At 39.3% G+C, this 27,165-nt stretch overlaps 1 protein-coding gene and 1 long non-coding RNA gene across 2 annotated transcripts; one reads left to right on the forward strand and one right to left on the reverse strand.

Moving 5' to 3' along the window:
* Window positions 1-26,611, reverse strand: atp1a3a (ATPase Na+/K+ transporting subunit alpha 3a). Its single transcript, XM_032581006.1, has 23 exons — window positions 26,196-26,611; window positions 15,165-15,278; window positions 14,423-14,482; window positions 13,950-14,153; window positions 12,526-12,639; window positions 12,082-12,216; window positions 11,884-12,001; window positions 10,837-10,925; window positions 10,340-10,519; window positions 8,262-8,460; window positions 6,988-7,232; window positions 6,697-6,889; window positions 6,050-6,225; window positions 5,491-5,627; window positions 5,177-5,327; window positions 4,906-5,074; window positions 4,079-4,233; window positions 3,000-3,123; window positions 2,662-2,807; window positions 2,345-2,475; window positions 1,764-1,865; window positions 1,403-1,494; window positions 1-1,285 (listed from the first exon to the last, which is right to left on the reverse strand). Exons 1-23 carry the CDS (start codon window positions 26,199-26,201, stop codon window positions 1,257-1,259), a joined length of 3,069 nt encoding a protein of 1,022 aa, XP_032436897.1. The 5' UTR covers window positions 26,202-26,611; the 3' UTR covers window positions 1-1,256.
* LOC116731297 (uncharacterized) lies at window positions 6,735-9,764 on the forward strand. Its single transcript, XR_004341563.1, has 2 exons — window positions 6,735-6,847; window positions 9,697-9,764. It is a non-coding gene; the product is annotated as an uncharacterized LOC116731297 (long non-coding RNA).
* Window positions 26,612-27,165: the final 554 nt, after the last annotated feature.

Consider the following 27,165-nt stretch of genomic DNA (forward strand, 5'->3'; position numbering starts at 1 on the left):
CACATGTAAGAGTTGGTCACAGAATTTATTCCCATTTTTTTGACATAACTCCACACAAAAACAAACTGGAGATCAAGCTGAACAAGAGAGATCTTTCTGTTTTTGTTTCATTTACTTCTCTTTTTTTCATCTGCTGCTGTTTCAGGAGCTAAGGTACAGGCCCTTATTCCACATTTTCCATAGATTTAAAGAATGAAACTGGAGCGAAATCTCTTTTTCCTAGAACACAGAAAGATTGTTTTCTTTATTTTTTAAAGGGGAAGGGAACAGGAGTGAGATCTGGACGGGAGTTTAAGAAAGACGGAGGGTTTCCACAGTGTTCACAAACAGACAGGAACTGGGACAGATTGACAGGAGGGGTGAGGGTGGGGGGTAAGAAGAAGAAGGATAAGGAGGGACGGTGTGCTTTGTCATGTCCGAATGAAAACAAGCATCTCTCAGACCCACTCTGAACTTAACAAGAAAAAGAAACACAAAACTTTTACAAACAATTGAGTTTTTAAAAAACACGCAGTCATCTATTAGAAAACGATTAACAGAGAAGAATACAAGGATGGGAGGAGGGGGGGAGAGCAGAGCCTTTCTTCCACCCTGCCGGGGGCGTCGGTGAGCGCTTGGCTCACTGGTGAGAAGAGGAGGAAGAGGAGGACGGCAGTGAGTAAAGAGGAGGAGGAAGAAAGGAGGGATGGCAGTGATTTCGCAGCTGGATCTGGGCCGTTCGACTCCAGGAAGTGGATAGAAACGGGACGTCCGCTCCGCTCCGGAGGCGGGCGTGGGAGCTGCCTTGGGTTTGCAGAGGAACAGTCGGGTTTTTTTTAACTCGTGGATCGAGATGCTTGCGGAGCACCGAGCAGCAGCAGAATATCGAGCGCGCTAACGATGAGCGGCTGAAGCTGGCAGTGGAGGAACAATGTCGGCACAAACTGTGGCTCTGGCAGATTAGTGCTGTACAGACTTTGGATAGAAAAAAGGACAGAGGGACGGAGAGGATGGGGAGGGGCTGTAACAAGGCCACGCCTCCCCTATCCTCAACCCTTCTGCTGTTGGTCCTCTCGTTGTCTTGGCAGTTGTGTTTGTAATTTAGAAATGAACATGGGGGAGTGAAGAAAAGATGGAAGGATGAGTAAACATTTTCTTTAGTATTTTAGAGAAAATGAAAGGAGCAACAGATGAGTGGATGGAGAAGGGAAGGCAGGGACAGAGGCAGGGGCGAGTTTAGGGAAGGATGGGATAGAAGCAAAGGATGCTTTGATGATTTAATAGTAGGTCTCTTTTTCCACCCAGCCTGCAGAGACAGAAGAGGAAGAAAGGAACAGAAGAAGAGGGAGCCACCAGTTACTGACTCGGGTTTCATGACTGAAATGAGCCTCTGCTATCAAAGTGGGCGAGGGTCTGGACTCACCTCCAGGGTCTCGGCGAATGATGAGTTTTCGGATTTCGTCGTAAACAAAGATGAGGAAACTGTACGGAAACGCACAGAACCACCAGGTGAGCCTGAGGAGAAACAAGAGTCAGGGTGAGAGTGGATCGGGACAGACCGGGCCTCGAAGGGGAGAACAAAAACTAAAAATAAATAAATAAAATAAAATTTAAAAAATCACTGCGCCTTACTGAGCTGCTAAAATAAGGTAGGAGAGGAGAATTAAGACTATAGTAACTGGATTTAAAGAAACAAATTACCTTTATCTTTAGCTAATCTTTAACAAATTAGCTTTATCTGAATTTATTGTTGCTGGTTTGAACGTGTAGTGTAGGTTTCTTACTTGAGTGGGTACATCCGGAGCCCCACGTCCAACCCGGGGCAGTAGGACAGAAACGCAGCCAGAGCCGTTTCCTCAAACAACCCAAAGATCAGGATCTTATTCCTGCAAAACAAACAGAGGAGAAACGATTTGAGCGATCGCAGGTAAAATGCAATGTTAGGAGGATTTAAGTTGTAGCAGGAAATCCAGAGTAACAGAGGTGAAAGGAGGAACCCAGAGTTCAGTCAGAAAAAAACAAAAGTGTGGACTCGTCTCAATTTGCTCTGTAATCACTTCCTCATCAGACTCTAAATGCTGTCAGAGAACATCTGGTTTATTACTGCCACCATGTGGCTGCAGTGAAGAACTGCATTATTTAAAAAGCTGATCGAAAGCTGGATCTTTTTTCCACATTTTTCACCTGCGACTAAGCTCAGACCTGCTTGATGTTGATTGTTAAATAAACTTCCTGGTTCAAGAATTTACTGCCAATCTACTAGAAGATCTGTAATCATCTGAGGATACAAGCCGTTTTTTTTTAAAGAAAGCTTTTCATGATCAGAATTTTTATGGTGTATTTTTGTCAACACTTTCATCCTCACTTCATTCCCTGCTGGAAGACGGAGTTGCGTCTGGTCTTGCAGATGATGACGTCGGCCCACTGCACCACCACGATGCTGACGAAGAAAGCTGTGTGGCAGGTGAACTCTACGATCTTACGCTGCTCATAAGTCTGGCAGAAAAACAGAACATGTTCCTGTTTCAGTGCTGCTTGCCTTCACACGATCATCACATCAGAAAATTACAGTTGGAAAACAGTTCTTGTTATGTTTTTCATGTTTGTTCCATATAGCTGATATCAATAGAGAAGTCAGAAGGCCAACATGATAACAGAGAGATGGCAGGAGGAAACTGGTACCCATTGCTGGCCGTAGCTGTCCTCCAGGTCGTTGTTAGCGCGATCGTCCCAGTTCAGACGGATACCAACAAGGTAAGACGGCAGGAAACCATTTTCAGCCATGATAACAAAATAGGCAAAGAAGCCACCAAGAGCTTGGATCATGCCTGCAGAAACAGAGCATAGCATGCTTGTTAGCAGAATGCTAGTTAGCTTTCCGTGGCAGCCATTCTTGACTGAATATTAATCAGAAGTGATTAAACTAAATAGAATAGGATCTACTGCACTAAAATATGTGGATGCAGCCCAGTGTGAATATAGTTAATGTTTTATAAGTCTGGTGGTAGAAGAAAACTCACCAATCTGTCCATATGAGATACTGATTAGCCTCTCGTTGACCAGTTTGTCCCTCACTGGGTTCCTTGGCTGGCGCTTCATGATGTCACTTTCTGCTGCTTCATAGGCCAGAGAAATAGCAGGAACCTCAAACAGAACAAACATGGTTTATTCGTCAAACCTCAATCAATTTAATGGAAACGTAAAGAAACATTTCATTTGCAGAGAGAAAAAAAAATCTAAAATGTTTACATGAACAGTTTTAGATGAGCAGAAGAAGAAGTCACACTTTGTTCAAAACATAACCAGCTCAACCGATAATAAACAAGTGAATGAGCTCAATTTGAGATTTTTCGCCAAAGGGACAAAATACTTAAGATTATTTTGTCATTCAGCTGCCCAAACGTTTTTCTCATCCTCACATCAGTGTGAGAATCGGAGCCTGAAAGCAATGTGCCTCATCAATAGTACATATACAAGAACTGTAGAAACCATATGGATGTAAACAGGACTCAATGTTGGTAACAAATCTACAACTGTACTATACGTCTTAAATATAGAAAGACAAATGAGAAATATATCACGACTTGGCTCTGACCTGAAAAAAGTGATAAATTCACTGCTGTAAGAGCAATTTTAAACCTGACAGATGAAGAATATTGTTATCAATTTTCTTTATTCTTCAGAAAGAAAAATTAACATACCAAAGATAAATGAAAATTTTCATTAGCCAAGCTTTAAGAGTTGGTACTTTAACTAGTGTTCCCACTCTCCTCCCTAGTGTTGGTTCTGTATTATTCTTTAGATACCACTCCATTTATATGAAGCAGTACTTAGACAATGACATCATGATAAAATTGTTTTTGCAGTTTGCACCTAATTTGTAGTTACACACAATAAGCCGTATATTTCCTAGTGACTCATTAATTGATATTGTTTTATTTTCAGCTCATACATTTTGATTCTCTTTGCATGAAAACATATTGTTTAATCCATCAAAGTGTGTAAAAATGCTGAATCTGTGGGAAAATGTGGAACCGAACAGTGATTTCTTTGCATTAGGGTCAAGAGTTCGGTTCCCTGACTGACACTTTGTTCTCACCATGTCGGTTCCCAGGTCGATGCAGAGGATGGTGATGGTACCCAGCGGCAGTGGGATGTTGACCAGGATGAAGAACAGGAAAGGGGTGATTTCTGGGATGTTGCTGGTCAGGGTGTAAGCGATGGACTTCTTCAAGTTGTCAAAAATCAGGCGTCCTGAAGACAAAGACATGACAAGTATTTAGTCAAGGTTTGCTGATGCAAAAGGTTTGGACTGTAACATAAATCATGTTGCAGCCTTTCGTTCCAAAAAAGCGAAAAATAAAACTCCAAGAAAGGCTGTGGGTGGTAACAGGTGGCTTGGGATTTGTACGCACTTTGACTTGATTCATTTATTGCAAAAGTAGAAATAAAGGTCTTGTAACTTAGTTGAAATGAAAAATAATCTCAATTTAATGTTTGAAGCTGTAAACAAAACAAGTGTAAATAAATGTTCAAATGTTCAAGTGGTCAAAAAATCATTCTACCAAAACCTCCCGTCCACACCAGACATTTACCAAACAATCCACCCAGCACCAAGCACCCGGTGTGTTCTTAATAACTCAAATTGGTGGGAGGGTCTAACAATTAACAACGTAAATTAAACAATTCCAAATATAACAATTAATTACAAATTTTGATTCTAAATTAACTTAAATATATTCCAACTACCCAAAGAACAAAACGAAATTGGCAGAAATTATAAACTACAAAACCTTAGCATAAATGGCCACGACAAATCATATTTACAATATTAAAGCCATTTTAATTTGCTTTTATTTCAAGTTCATTTCCCAACTTTTTACTTGCTCCAATCTCTGACACCTGCTTTGTTTTTAAATCACACACCTTCTTCCACGCCAGTCACAATGGAAGCAAAGTTGTCGTCCAGCAGTATCATGTCTGCTGCTTGTTTGGACACATCAGAGCCAGAAATCCCCATGGCAACGCCGATGTCTGCCTTCTTCAGGGCCGGAGAATCATTCACGCCGTCCCCTGTCACAGCCACGATGGCTCCCTGAGGGAAAGTTCCACACATTCATATTATTAGACCAAATATACAACAACAGGAAATCTAATACTAAGAAATTACAATCAACTTAATGTTTGTTGACTCTACCTGTCGCTGGCAACCTTCGACAATAATGAGCTTCTGCTGTGGGGAAGTTCTAGCAAAGACTATCTCTGTGTGGTTCTTCAAAATATCGTCCATCTGGTCCTGAGTCAGGTCTTTCAGATCTGTGCCGTGGATCACGCAGGCCTTGGCATCGCTACAAAACAAAAACAATTTCAAGCAACAGTTTGCTCCAAATGATAAACATACCTGTCACGAATCTAATTCTTACATTCCTTCAGTTGATGACCTAAATAATCCCTCATGTTTTTCATCATTGGAATAAGATTAGATGCATAAATGTCGGCCTGCTGTCTGACCTGGGGTTAACTTGGCTGACAGGAATGTTGAGACGAGCAGCGATGTCTTCCACCGTTTCATTGCCCTCAGAAATGATCCCGACTCCCTTAGCAATGGCTTTGGCTGTGATTGGATGGTCACCAGTCACCATAATAACCTACAGAACAGCAAATAGTAGGCATAATTAAAAATTATTTACCAAAATAAAATGAAATATTAATAAGTTGTTGAACAAAATAGGAAGCCTTTCATTTAATGTTAGAAATCACGGATACATAACGAGAGCAGAGTTAATCTTCAGTTTTAAAATGATTGGACAAATAGATGATACTAAAGATACTCCTCTGAAATATGATTTGCCTAATAATTGGTCACATAGTGGATTCCTTTCTCATTACAGCACTTTGGTCTTTTGTGGTAGCATACGCTTCTTTATAATTAAAGTTACATTGAATTTGGACTGGAAATTGTGTAATAGAGTATAACTAAAATAGAAAACAATGATACATTACAAATGTTTTAACTGTGCTGATTTGCTGGACTTCTCTAATTTTAAAGTCGGAACTGAAACGTTTTCACCTTGATGCCAGCGGAGCGACATTTTCCCACAGCATCAGGGACGGCGGCGCGAGGAGGATCGATCATAGACATGAGGCCAACAAAGCAAAGGTTGTCTATTTGGAAGTTGACATCATCTGTGTCGAAGGAAAAACCTTTGGGATATTTGTCCTGTGGCATGAACAGGTGGCAAAAACCTGGAAGAAAAGGGGCAGAAAAAGAGAACTGTAAATATGTTTTGAATATGTTAATGTTATCCTTAGTATAACCAACATACAAATAAAATTACAAAAAAATTCTTAAATTCTAACTGACTAAAACAAGAAAAGTTTGGTCTGGATTGACTTCGGACAGTGAGGAAAAAAATATGCATGTGTCTTGTATGAAAATATCTGGTTTCAAGAGTAAATAATGTTATCTAAACATTAGATTTAACTTTATTACAAAACTCTACAGTTTTAATATCAAGCACTTTCCAAACCTTGAAAACACCTAAATGAAATATAACATTTTCTAGGATTTCAAGCATCAGTACAAACTCTGAATATATTTCAGTAACTTCCAATCTTTCGATTCTTCCTGCGTCATTTTGCTTTATCACACATCATTTATTTACTAACTTGGTTTAATTCCTTTGCGTCTGGCATTAACTTGGGGTTTATTCTTACCCAGTACTCTCTCCCCCAGTCCTCCCAGTTCCAGGTAGGCGTTCTGGAAAGCCTCCTTCAACTCGTCGTCCATTGGCTGCTCTTTGCCCTGGATCATGATGGTGGAGCAGCGATCCAGGATCCTTTCAGGGGCTCCCTTCATCACCAGCAGGTAAGGACTTACTTTTTCATCCATAGTTTCATGAACTGAAAGCTGAATGGGAAAAATATTTTGTTGTGTGTTTAATAAAGAGTCGTTACAGAGTTTGAGGCTTTTGGTCTGGCATAGTCCAAGAACTATTTTGAGTCTACCTGATACTTGTTGGTGGAGTTGAAGGGGATCTCAGCCACCTTCTTGTACTTGTCCCTCATGCCTTTGACGCTGCCGCAGGATAACTCGATGCACTTGAGTAGAGCTGACTCAGAGGCATCGCCGGCTACATCACGTTTCAGGATGGGCAGGGATTCCTGACCGGCCTTGAACACAGCACGGTTGCACAGTCCAGCAACGCGAGCCAGAGATACCCATGTTACCGAACTTTTGTCAAAAGAAGAACCTAAAAGGGTCAAAAAGAAACTACTTTATCCGATGTCTGGTTTCCTGCTACACAACTAAAATTTGGTTTCTTATCTAGTCTCTTCTACACTGAGTTCTTGAGAACTTAATGCTTTAAAACTAACAGGACAAACAGTGGTTTAGTTTTTTTGTAGACTGTTGAACGTATAAAATCTTTACTAGCGGTACATTTTGTGAAGTGTTTAGCTGAATTTAAGATTTATTTTAACCTCTTAACTGTCATGGGGACGCAAGTGTCCTCACAGACCTGTTGACCTTTGACGCTGCCGCTTCGGAAGTAACAAGGGTTCATAGTTAGAAATCAGATAGATAACATGCACGGTGTGTGTGTGTGTGTGTGTGTAGCTGAAAAATGAAGAGTAGAGTTGAGCTTCAGTTTTACAATTAAGATATTCTTGTACAAATAGGTCAGATGATACATTTTGATTTTCATAATATCAACAAGAATAATTATATTGCTTTGTAAAATTATTATTTTTTTAATTGTGCTGTTGTCTTTTAGTCTGTCAGTGTTGATTTGAAACACTTCTCTATTATTTACATGGTCTTAAATATTGATTGAAACAAAGTTTCCAGTCAAAGTTTATAAATCTAAACTAGAGACCTGTAATGACTTCCTCCGCTAATGAGAAAAGCATTTAAATATGTGAATTAGAGCAGCTGTCTTGGGAATTCACTTACTGTAAAAATATTTTTTATGGAAGACAAAATGAGAGCCTAATGAGAAAATGAGAACATATCATTTATCTTACAAATGCTAGGCGATGACATAATCATGGTGCTAATTGGTTGTTGATGTCATGAGCTACACATAAAATATTATATGTGATATTTAAATATTTATCTTCAACAAAGTCTTAAAAATAAACAAGATTATTATTGAAGTTCATTTGGTGGTGAACTATGAATATTTGAATTCAGCCTGGTTGAACTCAGAACTAGTTCTTGTTAAGGATTAACTGAAACTCCTCCCTATATTTCTATATAGGGATATTTCTATAATTCTCACCAGACTGGTCTTCAGTCGTGTCAGCCTCGTGGATCTGATTGTCGAACCACATGTGGGCCACGGTCATCCGGTTCTGGGTCAGGGTGCCGGTCTTGTCGGAGCAGATGGTGGAGGTGGAACCCAGAGTTTCCACAGCCTCCAGGTTCTTCACCAGGCAGTTCTTACGGGCCATTCGCTTCGCAGTCAGAGTCAAACACACCTGGAAGGACAGAGCGATGCCAAAGAGGGAGGCAGAGGAGGAGACAAACGGTGGAAGAGAAAAATGGATAGATGGAGATTACAACAAAGAAAGAGAAGAATAAAGATAAATTAGTGCTTTATTTGGGAAACCTGACATTAGAGGAGCATCTGATTGAGCAGAGTTAATTAGTAGCAAACTAAACCAAATAAGAAACAGCCCAAACGAGATTCCCGAACAACTTTATTCTCCTTAGCAGCTCAGCAAAATGCACTAATATCAAGATTCCTTCAAAGTATAAGCAGCCAATAAAGCGGTGAAGAGGCTGAGTGAGGTGATGCAGCAGAACAGCAATGCATTATGGGAAATGTGTCAAACTCGAGGCCCAGAGGCCAAATCTGGTCCGTCGAGGCCCAATCTAGTTTCTTTTGTGGCCCTCTGGACTCCAGGGCCACATAAATAGAACCTTGAAGAAAATAGCTGTGTGTTTAAATATTATTTTATCAGTCAAATCAAACCAGGTTCTATCTGTACACTGCCAAATTACATCAATCAGTCCCTCCAGTTTTTCACAACCGCAAAAATTCATGCAAAATCAACAAAGCCCTGCATTATTATTATAGTGCACAATTGTGAATTTATTACAAATTTTCTCCAAAAATGGTTTAAAACTTTGGGATTTAAGTAATGCTAACTCCCACCTGCAGGTGGCAGTGTTTCTTACTTGTAATACTATGCTGCCTCAGTCTAACATGATGTCAGGTTATAGTCAGATTGATGTGGCAAGTAACAAAAAGTCACATTTACTGTCATACATAAACGTAAATATTGCAAAATTCCATGCAAGTATTTCTAAAGTATCATCACAAAATCAGTTATTTTGATTGCTAAATATCACAAAAACAATTGCAAAATCTTGGAGGGACTGACCAGTCTGAAAATATGATCAATATTTATAATTTTAATAAGTTCTCATTGAATACAGACACAGCTATTTATTAATATTTTAATTAAGAGGTTAAAAGGTTTTAGCAATATTCTGGCACAACCTGCCCTTTGAGAACATTCATCATCTTGATATGGCCCAAAATGAAAATGAGTTTGACACCCTGGCATTATGTTATTGAGCCAAGTACAGCAAGGCCAAAGGGCCAAACAGAACAAGCCAAGGCCGAGCCAAGAAGGCCAAGTTCAGACTATCAAGCTAAAAAGTAGCAGACCTAATGTCATTACATTAACTAGCTGTTGTCATTGCAGAAAGCCCCGCCCTGGTCTGGAAAAGAGGGGAGAGACATTACAGAGAGGAGAATGGACAAAGAGAAACACAAACACATGAGTGCTTTGGTACAAAGACACACACACACACACACACACACACAGAGAGAGAGAGAACTGAACAGATTCAACACAGACACAAAAACTGAGCCAGACACAAAGTTACAGCACAACAACACAAAACTAAGAGAAAAAACACACCACCAGACAAAACTGCAGTTACAAAACACACACTGAAACAAACACAACAGGCTCACAGTCACACAGACTGACAGTAACAACAAATCTACCAATGTTCATTAAATAGCTTTTTAGTGAAATGTTTTTCCAAGTGCATTTGTGTTTGTGAAAATATGCAAGTAAAAGGTTACCTACAAAAGTAATATATAATTCTTATAGTCACTTTTATCATTATCAAAATACTACCACAAAATATTGTGATAAAACTTGTAGTCCATATTGCCCACCCCTACCTACAACAAATAGAAAGGACAAGACACAAAAGGTAGCTATAACAAAATTCCAACTTGACAGAATCATTATAGAGATGATGTGCTAATCCTCTTCGTGTTCTTCAAAGATAAAAACACCACAAACACTCAAACCAGTTTCTCTGAAGACTCACGGTGACGGTAGCCAGAAGTCCTTCAGGGACATTAGCGACGATGATGCCAATGAGGAAGATGACGGCCTCTAGCCATGTGTAGCCCAGGACCAGTGAAAGGATGAAGAAGGTCACGCCAAGAAAGACGGCCACGCCAGTGATGATACGGATGAAGTGCTCAATCTCTCTAGCAATGGGTGTCTGAAAAAAGATGAAAAACAAATTCTTGTTCAAACATAGATCTTTTATAAGAGTGCTGGCAACTTTATGCTTTAAGTAACCTGTTTTTAACCTAAAATGAAACAATGATCCTCATCTCTCTTTTTGAATCTCAGATAAGTTGAAACTACTCTGTTATTGCAGAAAAATAAACGTACACAACCATCTGCAAACCCCAAAAATAAGGAAACTGGATAAAGAAGGGATAAATATTTGATAACCATCTTTAACTGATGTTCTTGTGAATCAGGCGCTTTAATGCACCGCTGCAGAGCGCCTGCAGATGATGAAGTCATTACCTTGCCGGTCTCCAGGCCTGAGGTGAGTGTGGCGATGCGACCCATCACTGTACGATCACCGGTGCACACGACGATTCCACGAGCAGTTCCTAGAGAGAAGGTTAGAGAACATTGTTACACTTATGGCATTAAATAAAATACAGGAAGTTAAAAACAGAAACTAATCAAAATTATTACATAGAATCACAATAAATGAAAGCATAAACAGAGTTGACTGTTTGATTCAACTTGAAGGCACGAGACATGAATTTTGACCACAAGAGGGCACCAGATGTAAAATGTTAAATATTGCAGGGATTTTAAACTCTTGTCTAATTAGGATCATTATAGTTTTATCTTTAATAGCAAAATGCATTGCAAACATATGAAGCTGAAGTTGGAAAACAATAATTACATTCACACAAATGTCAAAACATCCCTTTAATTTTAAATACATAAGTGCCTCTTCTATAAATTTCTAATCCACTTATTAGTTTATACAAATCATGTGTAAAAAGAAGGGACATCCCATCCAGCGTATTATATGCTTATCCCTAGTGGGGCTGCAAAGGGTGCTGGTGCCTATTGGTTAATGGGCAAGAGGGCGGTCACCCTGGACAGGTAACCATAACCGTAACCCAGGGCAACACAGAGACAGACAGGACAAACAATCACACACACTCACAACCACACAACCATTGATTTAGAGAGACCAATCAACCTGACAGTCATGCTTTTGGAATGTGGGAGGAAGCTGGAGTACCAGGAGAGAACCCACACATGCACAGGGAGAACATGCAAACTCCAGACCACAGGCCAGGATTCAAACCCAGGACCTTCTTGCTGCAAAGCAACAGTACTACCAACTGCGCCACTGTGCAGCCCAAACAAGGGAAATTGCATTATTTTATTTAATAAACCATGTTACTTGATAATTATAAATAATGTCACTTGTCTGCTACACCTTTCTACTCTATAAATACATTACACTCCTGAAAAGGTTAATTGTTGTCTCCATTAATGTTAAATTTATAAAGACCATTATAAAATTGACAGTAGGGAAGTTACCCTCGACACAATTGGTGGAGAAGAAGGCAATGTTTCGGGTTTCCAGAGGGTTGTCATGGGTACACTCAGGTGACCTGGTCTGGGGCTCCGATTCTCCAGTCAGGGATGAGTTGTCAACCTGGAAATACAGGAAAACCGTTTAAAACTAGTTAAACAGAGAAATTGCTAGAGCTTGAGTTTTTTTTGGTTTGTGCACACCTTGCAGCTATGGGAGGAGATGATGCGAAGGTCAGCGGGGATCCGGTCGCCTCCCTTCACCTCCACCAGATCTCCTGCCACCACCTGCTCGGCATCGATCTGCATCTTCTCTCCCTCTCGGATCACCAAGGCTTGCTGGGAACGGAAGGCAGTCATGAGATATTTCATAGTTAAATGTTTTTAACTGACATAAAAAGAGAAAAAAGTTGCGGCATCAATTGGTACAAAGCAAAATGTTTTACAGAAAAAAATGTAATGTAGAAACATCTGGCTGCCATAAAACTCAGTTACGTATGAAAATGAAACCTTTAAATGGTGCCAAAGAAACGTTTTGGAAGGATTCTTTAATTAAAACACTATGAAAACAGCATAGAAAGATTCATTATCTATATTTCTTAGAGATTTGGAAAAAAAGCAAAAACAACAAAAATCTAACATTTGCACCTGAGGGACCATGTTTTTGAAGGACTCCATGATCTTGGAGCTCTTAGCTTCCTGAAAATAGGAGAAGCAGCCAGTGACGACGACAACAGCCGAAAGCACGATTCCCAGATATAACTACAGAGAGAGAAGAAGAGAAGAGGAAAGAATAGGAGACTTTCAGATCTGATGTAAAAATCTGTCAAGTTAGATCACTTTTCTAATCTAAAAATATGTTGCATCCAAGCAGAGAGAAAAAATACACCTCAGCAGCTAAAGTTATCAAATAACTGACTGAAAGAAAGGAAAATTATTTCAGAAAAATGTTAAGTTATCACTGAAATCTTCAAGCTATACTGTTTTTTATTGTATTACATAATAACGTGGTAAAACACATTAACTAACTTCTCAAAGTCCTGTTATCTATATTTTTTTGTGGCTGGTCATCGGAGCATGAACTCATGTTTTGGTGGATAACAGACAGGAGCGCTCATCCTGGCTCAACACTGATGCTGTTTCACCGACTCCTCCCTGCAGACTGAGCCACAGTATTTTGTCTGGTCATGCTGTGTGCGTCAGAACCGTTTAGCCTCTGTTCTCGGCTCTGTTCTGTGCTCTGACCCAGCATGGAAACTGTGCTGACCCGACAACATCTTTCTCTTCACCAAACGTTCCAAACATTAGGAGTCACCATCTCCCTATGGCGGCATGAAAGTGGACGCCAACAGGACGGTGTGTGTCAACCGAAAGACGGGCCAGTTGGCAGCGTCGGGACACACAGCCGACACACTCATCCCGGAGGACACTGCACAATGATCTCTGACGAAATGAGGGGAAACAGAGCAGCAAATACTCACCCTGAGACTGACACTTCTCCACAACTATCAGGCAGAAAAATATGACCACTGAGAGAGAAATTGAAAAGCACCGACACTTTCTTCAATATGACACCGAATGCATATATTGAGCAACAAGAAAACATTTTCTTCTAAGTTGATTGTTTAGAAGCAGAAGAAGACATGAGCACAACTTCCATCTTCACAAAATGTAAAAAAATAGTAGTGTCAGATTTTAGTAGTTGTAGGATTTCTCTGTTTTTGTAAAAGACCGCACAAAATTTCTCCTGCTAGCACTAGACACACACATTTGTTTTGGTTGTATTAACCCAGAATGCTCTGCGTTATAATCTGCACAAAAGTCTCATGCAGTCAGTTTTAATTAGTAGTATGAATGACCATGCCAAAATAAACAACAAAAAAGATTTCATCAAAAACTGAAATTGAGCATCAAGACCTGCTGTGTGAACATAGCCTGAGTGAGCCTGTGTGAACATTCAACAATATGCCATAGTTCCACTAAAATTACATTGTAACAATGTTAGAAGCTACATTTCCATTTAAAGCAACATGACTTGCAAGTGTGAATGTTTGTGACAACCGTCCACTTACATTATCCCCAGGAGGATCGTCCTCTGTCGCAGCCTGGATGGCGTAGGCCAGGAAGCAGAGGATGGCACCGATCCACAGCAAGATAGAGAAGCCACCAAACAGCTGACGGCAGAACTTGACCCACTCTGGAGTGGTGGGGGGTGGGGTCAGGGCATTGGGTCCGTCCCTGGCCAGGAACTCTGCCGCCCTGGCATTGGTCAAACCCTGGGTGTGGTAAACACAGAGAGGGGATGTATTACCAATTAGTAGGAGGGTGTTAGAAATAAATAAACATGAAAACAAATCACCAAAGAAACGTTGAGCATAGAAGCAAAGCATTTAGGACGGAGAATATGTGTTTTTAAACAGAACATTTGTGAAGAAAAATTGAAGAGGATTCTGAAACCGATGTCCTAACTCGTGTGAAACTGCCGTAGTTGTCCTGAAACAGGAAGTTTCAGACTGATCTGTGTGGTTTGAAGTTAATATCTTACCTGAACGATATCCGTGTTGTATTTCCGGCAAACCTCCTCAACGGACATTTTATGTTCCGTCTGCAGAGAATACAGATGGGCGGTGAATTTAAAAACCTCTATAAAAGGCAACATTCATAAAGAACATTTCAAGTCTTACTGATAAGTCGCATTCACCTGTTAGCACACAAACCTGAGCACTTTAACACTCTTAGGGTCTTTCCTACGATAGCTTGAACACAAGATGGTGGGCAGATGGAATCAAACCAACAACCTTCCAGCTGACAGATAAATGCCATCAAAATTCATGTCAACAATTCTTATATAAATTCAAAATCTGCACCTGAAAAACTACTAAACGTAAGACAACAAATGCTTGTTTTTAATATAGCAAAGCATTTTTGATCTGCTGTAACATTTTGATATCATTTCATCTGAAACATGTTAAATGGCTTTAAATCAAAAAGGTATGCTGTGGGTTTGAACTTCTGCCTCAAAGAGAAATAAATCACTCCACAAAGAGATTAAATTGTTCCTCCATGTTAAACCACACCCTGCAGCACGAGGTGCTAAAAACATCTTCTATATTATCTCATTTAAAAACAGGAAGATCAGGAGGATCAGACTTGACTTTACTCATCTGGTTCTGATCATCTCTATGCTTCCACATTAACCTTTATTCATACAGTCCTTCATCAAATGAACCTCTGTAACAAAGATGAATGCTGAACATCAGTATCTGAAACACAGGAAGTGCACGTACGATGGGTACTTCTTTCTTCAGGTCATCCATGTCCTTGCCTCCCTTTTTCTTTAGCGCCTCCTTGTCATCCGTGTCCTGTGTGGTGGCCACCCGGTAGCTGTCCGACCGTCCGTACTGGAACACACAAAGGCCAAAAAGCTTTCTTTAGTCCTTCATAGTAGAGAACAATATCTACTAATCAGGAACAAAATATAAGACAAATGAGGAACGAGATATCAGGCGATACAATCAGGAGACATACTGCTGGTTGGTGAATCTGACAACTGATCTTGAGAGGATACAATATTGAGATCATATTAAGATGACATGAGAGCCTTCAAGTTGAGATCAAAATGTGGAAGGAGTCTTCTGGAGTGAGAACAAGAACTAAATGTTTCCAGATTAGGTGTAATCTGCAATTTATCCCACCATCATTTCTGATTCTGTTTCTGTTGTTCAGACTATGATGGAAGGAAGATACAAGTTACACTGACCTGGGAAAAGAACATTCAACTTAGACTTGGACTACAAATCTTAAAGTAGTTTATGAAAACATACAATATAGCCCAGTCTGCTGAAACGTCCAATCATTGACTCGTTGAGGAGATGCAGACTCAGGACTGGGGTTAAACTCAGAGTTCTTTTTCAAAGTAGAAAAGCAAACACTGCATGTCATTCTAGATGTTAAGATTGTTTACTATACAATAACTACATTCAACTGGTGTTGATTCAACATTATGACTCAGGAGATCTTGGTTAAAACGTAATCAGTCATTTGGAAATATTAGTCTTAAAACTGAACAAATATAACTTTGGAAGATAAAATGAAGCAGCAAGAAGAGATGAGAAACTATGAGCCAAAAAAACATAAAATTATGTTTTTTAGCCTCAGCTGCCCTCATTTCTATGCGGGTAACCCCTTTATGCAGATCTAAGTAGTTTTAGGTCTGCAGGTCACCTCCAGTTAATATAACATTGAAAATCAAGCACTTTATAAAAAAACGCTTTTCATTTGAAAACCGACCTATTTTCTTTCCTGTTTTTGGCAGTTTCATAAACACGATTACATAGATAGAATTACATATAAATATAAGATATACAAGACAGAAAACCTAAATCTAAAGTTTAATTTGTCAGTATGATGGATCACATTGTATTGATCAGTTGCAACGTCCACTTTTGTCAGAAGAAAAAATATATATTTAGAGTTTATTATGAAATAAAATTTACTTTTCCTGTCATAGTTGCTTCTATAGTTGTTTGATCTAATTATTTGCCCTACCTTGAATTAATAAATAAAATACTGGGTGTAAATGAATCATTGTATAACACCTCATTAATGACCAACTAGGTTTGTAGTCCTGGATTTCAGTGGAAACATTTAATTTCAGTATTTCACACATTCCTGTTGAAGTTTTACTGCGCTCTCTTTGCACTGACAGAGGAACATCCCGTGGGTTCCTGCAACAGAACTAAAATACCAGCCGGCGGCTCTGATAAAAACTGCTTGTCCCTCAGAAACCAGAAAATGGCACAAAGGAATGAGGACAAGAGAATTTATTTTAATTCTCAAAACTTGGTTTACTTTCAGTTTATAGGTTGTTTAATTTCCTAACAAAAAAATAAATAAATCAGATTCAGCACTGAACCTTTGCTGACATTCCCAATGAGATCTCAGAGTAAAATCTTATCACTGCTGTATTCCTGAGAGATTATCTCCCAAAGGAGAAGGATCAATCCTCCTGGAAGAACCTGCAACAAAAAAAGAGCAAATTTCTACTTGCCTGCGGAACCAGAGGGCTCGTCATCTAAATATCTAAAATATTCAAAACAATTGTTATAAAGGTGATATTAAACTTTATATGTCTGCCTCTATGAAAAAATAAATAAAAGCCATTCGAAACAACTTGATATCTAATGGACATATCGGAGTGCAGCAGTTTTCTCTTAACATGTAGAAAATATTTCTGAATCCTAGCAGGACATCTTGTAGCTCATTAAGTGTTAATGAATCTGAAGAATAGCTCCTCATGTTTTGTGAAATGTCTTTAAGATTTTTGGCAACTTTATTTCCTGTCAAGAGGCAAGCCAATTTTAGAGAAATTTATTAAAATTTATTTCACTTTTGCTTTTTCAAGCTGCACATAAAAACATTATGTTTTGCATACAGCACCAATAATGTAATATAAAAACTGTAATTTTTATTTAAGGGTGTCATATAAACAGAATCTAGTGTCTGTACATGTGTGGTATAATTAAAGTCAATTTGCAGTTTGTTTGTGGAGAGAAAAATAGTGAAACTGACTAAAGGATTTGGAGCTTTGATGAAAAAAACTAAATAAAAAAAGATTAAAAAACTAATACTGATGAACATGATGAACATCTGTTCTTCCACGTTTATGTGCGAACACGTGGATTTACAAACACTGCATGTTTACGTATCTCTGGCCATCTGTCAGAAAGTGTTCTGAACCCTGGACAGTAGCATGTTTACTACAGCCACAGATTAACCCACTGAACAACAATAATCCTCTGTCACTCTCCTTCGCTGCCTCTGCATTCGTAACAAACACACGTTTGTGCTGTAGTAAAGAAAACTTGTGACGATTAAACATTTTGTCTTTACAATTGATTTTCTGCAAGACTATAACATGCTTCTTTATATTTAATTTAAGCTGACAAATTTGATAAGATATTGCGATTTGTTACTTTTTTCACTGATGTTGAAAAATTGTATTTTTTATTTTACCACAGAAAGAATAGCATAAATTGTGCACATAAGAATAATTTTCTCACATTCTGGTGAAACATGGTAAAAACTGTAAACTGTATTGAGATTCTATCCTTTTTGAAGATTAAAAAAGTTATCTAGTTTTTCCTTGCGGTTTCCCGTTTATGATATTTAAAAATGGCCTGTCAGGTTAGGGTTGCCCTGACCCATTGTTGATCAGGTCAACCTTAGCCCTAACCGTCACATGCCATTATTTCCAAATGATTATGCCTATTTGTGACCCACTAGCAGACCGCCCTAATGCCCCTAACATCGGGCTTAGCAGGTTTTCTAGAGGAAGCTCTGCTCTGTATACATTGATGCCTATTCTTAGTAGTTTGGATCGCTGTCAGGGACAGAAAGTTCTGAGGAGGACTCTCCTCCTTTCAGCCCTACATTTAAAAGAACCCAAAATGCGTATCTCTAACAAACTGAGCACAGATTGTAAAGAAAAAGGGCTACAGAGTGGTGCAGTTGGTAGCATCTTTGCCTTGCAGCAACAACCTCACATGTTCGGATCCTGACTTGAGGTTTTTCTGCATGGAATTTGCAGGTTCTCCCTCTGCATGTGTGGGTTACCACAGTCAGACTGTTAGCCTAAACAGTTACTCTAAACCGCCCTTAGGATACTTTGACCCATGGAGGAATCCAAGTGTACATAATTGTATGTCTTGTGTAGAGTGGTGACCTGTCAAGGATGTACCCTGCCTTCTCACCTAATGATGGTTAGAGATAAACACCAGCCCCCTGACACCGTGCAAAAATAAGCGCTTATAAACAATAAATGAACAATCAGGTTCTGGGGTGACTTTATGTAACCCTGTTCTGACACTCTTCCCACCAAAATTACAAATACAAACTTCTCCAAGAACATTTCTCAGTCTCATAAATTACCATAAAGCTGAATGGAGGAAAGATATGATGTAACATACTTTTAAGTCTGAGAAGTCTGTTTACATGCTCAGGAAAGATGACAAATGAGGAGATGCAACCTTTTCTCTCAAGAAACTGAGCAAACTGTTCAAAAGTTACTACACTTTAAGACTTAAAAACAAGGTCCACACACAGGAACATGAAGAATCCTTGTATTCATCTGTTCTGCTGGTGAACTGTATCCAGTCCAACATGTTTTATTTCTGAGCCAAGTCTGAGGAAAACGGGATTATCTTTTTTAATCTGCAGAAATCAGGGGTCAAATGTTAGACATCAGACAGAAATATTTTATGGCCATAACCCAGTTTGGACAAACAGGAGTTTCAAAAAATAACAATCCACTACCAGCAAAACCTTTACAGGTCTTTACATCAGCAGATACAGTAACAGCAGCCTTGTTGGTGAAGTATCTGCCAGCTAGCACCAATTCAGCTGGTATTTAACCCATTTTTCAACCTAATCTGATGATGTTCCAGTGATCAGAATGTCACTCTGCTGGCTCTGAGTCTGAATGGAGGCTCCCGTCGGTGTAGCCCTGAGAGCAGAGTAGTAGCTCCGGTTGTGCCACATTAAATAGATCATAGTTCTGCACGCAAAAAGAAATGGATTACCACACAGCTCAGCGAACTGACTGACCTAGAAAATATTGAAGGACTGCTTGTTAAACACACATAGGCAATAGCATAAGAGGGGTTCTTCATCATCAGCGCCTCCCTTCACCCTCCCAGTTTGTTTACACTCTCCTCCCTCCATCTGCTTCAAGGCTCTCTTCCACTCGTCTGCACTGAGGTTTAAACTGGAGGAAGCCGTCTAGACCACAAAAAAAAAAACAAGATAACAAAATAAAATAAAAAATGACATTCGTCATTTTTTATGCTTATGCTTTTAAGAGATAAAATCTCCAAGATTTATTTGTGTAAAATATTCAACATCTATAGCATTTCTTTCAGTGTGGCGTGACTGAAAGAACAAAGATCTCTGGGATTTAAAACGTGACGACAGACTGACTGATCATCCTTCTGTCTGCTCCAGAACTCAACGGTTCCCTTTAGATTTAAGTTTTTTTTTTCTTAAAAAAAAAACAATAACATGAAAAGAAATTTGTTCATGGTGAGTTGTAACTAGGGCTGAAACGATTCCTCGAGTGATTCGAGTACCTTGATTATTAAAATTCCTGGAAGAAAATGTATCTGCCTCGAAGCTTTGTTAATTTATGTTTTATTATTTAGCGCACCGTGTTCCAGCCGGGACTTTACTTGAGCGCTGTGAATTGCACAGCGCTCTCACTTCCGCCTCTGAGTTGTTGACAAAACCTAAGTGTTATCATCATACAGTAAAATTTTCAAGTTCGGCCTGGGGATGTTATTGATCCATGATAATGTCCGGATTTTTGTTGTTTTCGGGGGACCAATAAGCATCCTTAAAATGACTGGCGCGATGCCTGGAGTACGGCAGCCTCTCTCCTACGGGAGCTGCTGGCTGAAAGCAAACGGCGGGAAGAGCGCTGCAGGCGTATTTATACAGGTGAGCGGATAGACCGAACACGGCGGGCGGCTGAGTAGTTGATGGTTACAGTCTAAGTGTAGCGTTACGGACAAAACGCACAATAAATTTCATATCATCCCGGTCTGAACATACGGGTGGCAGAGCGCATCGTGGCGGTAGATAGCTGGCAGATGAGTTTCTGAGTGTGACGAACGAAGGTGCCGTAAATATCCCGTATTGCTCCCCCCATTCTTTCATCCCCTGGTCTATTTCCTGCCCTCCAGCCCCATCTTACGTTCGTTCGCCCACCACCACCACCCCAAGCCCTCCACTCCAGGTGGCATTTCCCGTATTCTCAAACCCAAAGCTTGACAGGTATGGGGCAACATGAGAATTCATCTATTGAACTGACTGTAGATGACTACATGTGAAATGATTTCTCAGTTTTTCCACTAAAACGTTTTTTCATACTTCAAACTTGAGAGTAAGAGATGTTTGAATTGTACTGCGTTTAAAAAATAATTAAATGTATTAAAACAAACAACTGAATTGTTTTTTACTAGCATTTTCTTTTTTACTAACTTAGGAAGCTACAGAACAGGACAATCTCTTATTCAATTATTCAATTAATCGTCAGATTCCTCAGATTGCTCGATAACTAAAATAATCAGCCCTACTGATGCCATCAAATTCCAATTTCTTGATTTACATCTTCGAAGTAAATCACTAGTAGAGTAGGAGGCCATATTAAAAATGTTGAAAGGTATTAAAGATATTTAGGCATTTAAGTAATACTGTTTATTTCCTAACATGAAGAGATGTTCCAGTAGGCATAGGGATGTTTTGGAAAACCTCAACGTCACTGTGCTGTTAAACAGGAAACAGAGTCAAATGAGTCACACGGCTTTTTACAAACTGTTCACTGCACTGAGAGCAGAATCAGTGACATTGGTGATCAACAATGGGTGATTTGCAGTTGTACAGATCAATGTGGTTTCTTACACTCTGCCTCACAGATGGAAACTACAGAGGGTCCTGAGGCTCAGAGTGAGTATTAATGAAATATTGACTGACTGAAGCAATTACACAACAAATTATATGAACAAAAGAGCATCCACCAGTTGACATTATGACTTCTGTCCATCACTGAAGAGTTTGTCCTCAAGTTGCCAAAAAACTGAAACTGTGCTGGACTGTCTGACATGTGTATGTTGGCAAAGAGTCTACCTACTGAGCGAAAATACTTAGGGAGGGGGCAAATGCCAAATTAGCACTATATTGAATATTAAAGAAGAGGTTTTCCCAGCACAAAATCTCAGTTGAACCAGAGAAAAATTTAGTTCAGTGAATATTTTAGATTGTAAATTTCCTTAAAATAGGTAAATTCAAACATTTTCACCTCAAATTCAACAGCAAAATCTATAAGATTTCTCATTTTAAATATAAATTGCTTTTATACATCTGCTGCAAAATGAATGGAGAGAACCAAAGATTTAGACAAGCTATACCACTGGTTTCACCTTTTACTCTATCAAAACTATGCTTATCTGGTGCTTCGTTTTTAAACAGAAACATTTATTAAAACAAAATTCATTAAAAATGTTCAAATAAATAAGAAAAAGATAAAGTGTTATCCTGCTATTTTTAACCCAACTATGACTGCTGTAGTTTAGACCAGATTATCATTAATTATTTGTACCCTCAGCAGATTTAGTTAAACTAATCTGTGAATTTCAGTAATCTTTCCTCTGACAGGAAGTAATACTGTATAATGCTTTGGAGAAGCATTCCCAACGCCCAAACTTGAATTTAAGAGAACCTTTGTAGGGGCCAAAAGATTAGGGTGATGGCAAGGAGGCCTTCCAACCTCAAATCTCTGAGCTCAACGACTTGGAAATATGGCAAAGTCTGATCAGGATTTTTGTGATGATGACTACTGATGTATTTTAATAAATCCTTAAAATAAAAATATGGAACATAAGTGAATAAGCATGAGAACAGCTGACTGGACTAGAGAACATGGAATCTCTGAACATGGCAGAAATGTAGAAACGCCCGTTTTCAGCACACCCTCACATTAGGTCTGACCACCACCTCTCAGGTTTACAGACGAGGGACCGAAAAAGAGCAACACTCACCCAATCTACAATCAATAGATCTGTAGCAAATGTGATTCTATCATAACATTATGAACCTAAATCTCAAAGGAATGTTTCCAACAACATTTTTCTTCTCTGTGACACACAAAAATATGGCATTTCAAAAAGCAAAATGGGGTCCATGAGTGTATTTAAATTATGAGCATGAAAAACTAAATATGCCAAAAACAGTTCAACTAGGAGAACATCAGAAATAGATGGCTCCTCAGGTAGCTGTTGACTTGGCTGTAATTGGCAGCTTTTGGGAACGTTTTGCTCAAGCTACCCATTCCAGTGAAGCTGTGACTTTTACAGTTTTTTAAATATTAATATAAGAATTATCAGGCAAAATCCTTTCAAACTAAGAGTTTGTATTATGAGTGTGGTATAGATATCACAGGTGGCAAATCCAAGGCAGGGGTCTTCAATATTTTTGATTCAAAATGCAATTTTTGCCCTCAGTCCAGCTAAATACATCTTGCTTGGCTGACCTTTTGAAAAAAGGTACTGGTAAAGTCAATATTTGTTATCCGTGTTTAAGAACATTAGCTGGTTCTTTATCATTTTTAGGCAAAGTTATAAGAATCTTTGGGAGACAGGTCACAGACTCCCTGTAATAAAGACGGAGTTATGAGTCCATTAGATGTGTCACTGCTTAAACAAATAATTTAAGTGAATGGTCTTTAAGGTCTGGAGTTGTCCAATATCAGAGAATATAATATTGACATAATATGATATCAGTCATTCGTTTAGGAACAGCAGCTCAGTTCTCATTCTATAGCCAGAGCTGATCTGTACAAGGTGGCTGCAAAGCTAATGACAATTAGCCCAGTCTTTGAGGAAAACTAATATACTATGTAAAGAACATAATGTAATGTGTTGTCAACTCAAACATATTTTGTATAAGCTTACATTAAAAAAAAAAGAAAAGAAAAAAAAAAGTAGTAATGGATTGAAATGACATTTGCCGTGAACTGAAGTGGCCTGGTGGGTGAGTCTGTCAGTCAGCCCTCTCTGGAAGCAGAGCAAAATGGGACAGTGGCTGATTTTCAGACTCATGCAGAGGAGGATAGGATCAGCAGATGAGATCAGTTTCTCGGACCACAGATCTCCCAAACTTAAGGAAATCAGAGCTGATTTATATAAGCCAGCTAGGCCACACGAGAAAATGTTGATTGCGTCACTTTCAGGTTAGTTTGACTCTCATGGCCTGGCAGTTGCTGCTTAATAGCCGAAACTGCTAAAGATGGAAACAATGTAGTATATACAGTAGATGAGCAAAGTGAAACTCTGCCCAGTTGTTAAACAACTTTGCCTTTTGTGTTGTTCAATCTTACACTGTATGGGTATAATTTTTTAATATTTTATTAAAAACTGAACCTCACCAATCAAGCAATCTGATTCCTCAGTAAGATGATTACTAGTGAGGAATTAGTCTATTGAACGGTGATTTATTTATCTATAGTGGTACTATGGAACACAGCCACTGCTGCCTGATATTCTGTCCACATACAGACTTCTATTTGTATGAAAATATTAACATTGATAATAATCTGATTTTGTGATTGCCATAAGAAGAGCTTATCTCGTCTTCACTATGTATGGATGACATGAAGTCAAAGTAAGTTTAGCCATAAAAGAGCACTGGCTGTGTTAAATGGATAAACACCATGCTGTGAATCCCACACAGTGGTTGGCTCTCATCTTAAAGCATCCTCTCAAGTGCATCATGGGACTTGAGCGGACATAGTAACTTCAGTCTGGCATTTGTATCAATGGTTAAACCTTTACATCACTGTATCTTCCATCCCATCTCTGTACCACAAATATTTTCCAGCAGCAGCTTTCTTCCACTTCCTCCATCCTTGCCAGGTTGCACTCTTCTCAAGGTGAGTCTTCGTCCTCCCATCTCCATCACTGTGTCTGCTGTAAGACGTAAATCAGCTGACCTTAATTTCACCTCTGCCTTCCTTGTCCTCAGCCTCCATCCTGATCGTTAGCTCCTTACCTGATCAACTGATTGGCCGATCTCAAATGGTCCCAGCTGCTTTGGAAACTAACCCTCCCTCTGGTCTCCATCTGACTCCATGACAGCCCATTTTATTTGCCTCTCCTCTCTCACTCCATTCATCCGACGGTAAATCAGAGAACACGGGAGTTTCCACTTACCCCCTCCACCTCCTACCACCCCATGAGCTAACAAACTACTCTCCCTCTTCCACCTCCCGCTCTTTGACGAAGTAGCCAGAGTTGTGTGCGGTGTCCCCCTCAGGCAGTCTAGTGGACATAGTTACAAACCGTGACAGAGCAGCAGCGATACTCTGCCCTAGTCTTCTCTTATCCCAACCCTCTACAGCTGGATATGGAGCACAAGAGAAAGCACTTACGGGATCACACAGTTCCCTACATTATATATTCTTGCTAGCCTAATTCTGATTTATCAGAATACAAGGAAATGTTGAATAATGACCAGTGAATCAAAAAAAAAATTTACCTCATAAAAACAGCATGGGATATAAAAGTGATTTCATAAAGCCTAACTTTGGGTCTGAATCAAGCCTCAGCCTGGTTTCATTAGGCATCAGGGATAAAACGAGACGATGAGGGCTATCCTCAATGAGAGTATCTTCCTCTGGGACCCATCCGTCAACATGTTTAGGAGCGTGGGGGTTTAGAGGGAGGATTATCACCGCCGAGGAACCATTTTGACGCACTTGGTTACCCAAAGCTCAATTGTTGCTTTGTTACCTTTCAGTAAACCCAGCCTCATCCATGGCAGGAACATCATACACTGTTGTATTATGTAATGTGTAAATGAGTTAGTACTAAATGGCGTTTGAGGAAATGAAAAGGGAAACAAACCAGAGGCAACACCCTCAGTAGAGAAGGGTTGCACATTTAGGCATCTCTGTAATTTTATGAATCTTTCTGCTTTAAGGAGAACAACTGAAAAGAAAACTCAGTATGGGTGAGCAGGAGTTTCTGCAGCCAATCAGGTAGGAAAGACTAAATTCGGCAGCTTGCAGGTTACATATTAGTCCATAACTGTGCTTCTGCACATTCATTATCTCCGACTATGAAAGGTATTCAATTCTGGCTTGCTTTTGGGAACACGTCTGCCTTTTAGGTCGTGACCAATAACCCCAGATTGCTTTTAAGATCACATAAAAACAACCCAGAGCACCTCTGAAGTCTTAAAATGTGTGATAAATGAGGCGACAAGCTGTGTGAAACACAAACGCCCTGTTTGGATGTGGAATAAATGTACCTGAGCTTCAGTCCGTCTCCCTAGGTGAGAATGGAGACTCCTGCATTTAACGTGTCATTTAGGTGAGACTGTGATAAGGCTGCTTCAGTATGGATGAGTCAGAAAGCTGCAGCATATTTCTCCACAAAAATAAAATGAATAAAAATGAGTCCAGGCAATCCATGCATCCCCCACTTTCATCCCAGTTAATCCCCGTCTTCATCGTTACACCCACTGATTTGGTGTTACAAACAGCAAATAAATAATGTAATGACTTTTCTCAGAGGAATCAGATCCGTTTGACTGCATTACACTTTCGATAAATAGCTAACCGGCCGTGTACAATGTCATTCTAACATCATACCTTCATTCATTTTAACCCTTTCATATGCAGACTCACCTTTTGCCGAATCTGTGCCGAACAAACAGCCGACATTTTTGCAGCGGAAAACCAAAGTAGCATAAATAATGTTTCTTACCCCCATTGTTGCGCTGTCAGTCGGTTCTCCTCCAAAAAGATGATCTCAGACTTGATTCAACCAAAATATCTGGATTTTAAGACCGGAAGATGAAACTGAATTAAAAGGAAAAAAATCGAGCAACCGCCTTAAAATGTCGCCTGTATGCTACCGTTAGATAAAACTGTCATGTGAAAAATCCGTTAACTGACTAAAAGAGTGTCCTGTAAACTGATATTTTTGTGAGGATTTAAGGTAAATAGACAAAGCAACGTCTCATTAAACGCCTCGACAAAAAGCTTCACCCTCACTCAAAGGGAGATGAAAAACAGCTCGTTGTAGTTTTTTCGGTGTAAAATTTTTAAATTTATCGCAGCCGTTGGTGACAGTTCATCAACTGTCTCTCCGCGAGGCGAAAAATGATGCCGGTGGAAAGTAGAGCCGGCCAGCAGCCTTCTCTCTCCCTCTCGGATGCCGTCTCCCTCCGAGGCTGCAAGCAGACTGCCGTGATATTCAAAGACCTCATCTCCCGACAACCATAACGCTCCGCAAAGTAAATAGTTCCCAGAATAACTCGCAAAGGTAATTCTATTAAGTGGCAAGTTTTCCGATTTAATTGATTTATAGCATTATTTATATAACATTAACTGCGATTTGACAAGTTTAAAGACTGCTCTCTGAACACGACTATTTTGTCATCAGTGGTGTAGGTCTGGATTGACTAGTTAGATGTGTCTGATGGTATTGCATAAATAAATACATTTATCAAATATAATTAAATTGTGATCTTTATGGAACCAGTTAAAATTATTTAGTTAATAGCTTAGCAAGTCATTTTGAAGTTACAATCACAAACTTCAATGTATATATTTTTTTATTTGACTTTTCACTCTGAAAAAGGTGTTTAAAAAGTGTGGTATGTAGATCAATATCTCACAAAAACTACATCAAAATTTTTTTTTATATACAGACATTGTCCAGTATGTTAAAT

Source organism: Xiphophorus hellerii, chromosome 13, assembly GCF_003331165.1.
Source record: "Xiphophorus hellerii strain 12219 chromosome 13, Xiphophorus_hellerii-4.1, whole genome shotgun sequence".
Classification (NCBI taxonomy): domain Eukaryota; kingdom Metazoa; phylum Chordata; class Actinopteri; order Cyprinodontiformes; family Poeciliidae; genus Xiphophorus; species Xiphophorus hellerii.